General features: G+C 54.1%; 1 protein-coding gene across 1 annotated transcript in view; it reads left to right on the plus strand.

Annotated features, from left to right (window-relative positions):
• LOC105814149 (myosin-6-like) overlaps positions 1 to 1,588 on the plus strand; it is a 27,136-nt gene that overhangs the window by 21,410 nt on the left and 4,138 nt on the right. Inside the window, exons 32-33 of the mRNA XM_012649068.1 lie at positions 90 to 365; positions 1,250 to 1,345. Of these exons, the coding sequence (XP_012504522.1) occupies positions 90 to 365; positions 1,250 to 1,345 (372 nt within the window). The remainder of the gene's footprint in view (positions 1 to 89; positions 366 to 1,249; positions 1,346 to 1,588) is intronic.

Genomic DNA, 1,588 nt, shown 5'->3' on the forward strand with positions numbered 1-1,588 from the left:
TGCCCGCTTCAGGACAGTGTCTCCCTGGGCTGGGCAGTGAGCGTATGAGGACCTGACCAGACCATGTGCCACCTCTGCCCTGTGCACAGGCCGCCATGATGGCGGAGGAGCTGAAGAAGGAGCAGGACACGAGCGCCCACCTGGAGCGCATGAAGAAGAACATGGAGCAGACCATTAAGGACCTGCAGCACCGGCTGGACGAGGCGGAGCAGATCGCTCTCAAGGGTGGCAAGAAGCAGCTGCAGAAGCTGGAGGCGCGGGTGCGGGAGCTGGAGAATGAGCTGGAGGTGGAGCAGAAGCGCAATGCGGAGTCGGTCAAGGGCATGAGGAAGAGCGAGCGGCGCATCAAGGAGCTCACCTACCAGGTGCGGTGCGTGGGTGGCTCCGGCATGGCCCTTGCATCGTGGCCTGAAGCCACAGTGATGACCGCCAAGGGGAATTAGGGGTTTGCTCTCAGCCTTTTCTGGGGTGAGGTTGGGAGTGCAGCTCCGTTCTACCCTGTCTAGCCCTTTCCCACTCTGAATGTCCCCCGACTCGGGGGTCAGTCTCTGAGCCTCATGGCCTGGGAGCTCCCCCTCAACATCCACCCTCAGCCTGTCCCCTGGGGCACGCCCAGAGCTCCAGAAAGGACTCACCCAGGACAGAGCACCAGAAAGCAAATAGGTAGCCACCCAAAGTACATCAAAGCCATTCCAACAAGTCTCAAAGCTTTTCAATTACACAGGGCAGTGTAGAATCTAGCTTTCCATGGTGCTTTCGAGAATCAGACTCTCAATTAGAATTTGTTTTTGTTCCAATCCAGGATGTCACCATCCTTGTAAGCACACTTTGTCCTTAACCTAGATTAAGTTTGTGTCATCTCCATTGCAGCCCGAGAAAGTCCATCACACCCACAGCCCCAAAGCCACTCCCAGCACATGCTGGGCTCCAGAGCAGGGGAGTTTATCCTCCATTAGGTCCCAGGACCCTCAGGGGCCTGCTCCCCAGAGCAACGCACGCACACAATTTTGTGCGTAATTTCAGGCGTCCCATCAGCTCCTCCAACTCTTTCATGATACACATCATTTAAAATATTCACACTTTTTTGGTAAGAAATTATAAGGAGAATTCAAGCATTGGTGAGGATCAGAAAGTAGAACTGGATCAGGATATTAGATTCAAGTAAAGAAGACAAGAGAAGGTGGGAGGGTGGCGAGATGCTACCTCGTAGACTGTATCATCTTCACTCCTGCCCATCCCCTACCCCCAGACGGAAGAGGACAGGAAGAACCTGCTGCGGCTGCAGGACCTGGTGGACAAGCTGCAGCTGAAGGTCAAGGCCTACAAGCGCCAGGCCGAGGAGGCGGTGAGTTCTCTTTCATCACCATGCCTACTATGTGTGAGAACCAATAAGCGTCCCCAACAGCAGGGCCTAGACAAAGGGTTTGCTACAAGTGTTAACTCTCAAGCACTTATGATACTCATCTGGTGTGCTCAAAGTTCTGTCAGGCACTCTGAGTTAACAAAAGCACCTGCCCACCAGCTGCTTATAATTCATACGCCTAAGAGGAGGCAGTGTAGATGCTAGTGCAGGCCACATGGCAGCCAC

This window comes from Propithecus coquereli, unplaced genomic scaffold (genome assembly GCF_000956105.1).
Source record: "Propithecus coquereli isolate 6110/MARCELLA unplaced genomic scaffold, Pcoq_1.0 Scaffold3, whole genome shotgun sequence".
In the NCBI taxonomy this organism is placed as follows: Eukaryota; Metazoa; Chordata; class Mammalia; order Primates; family Indriidae; genus Propithecus; species Propithecus coquereli.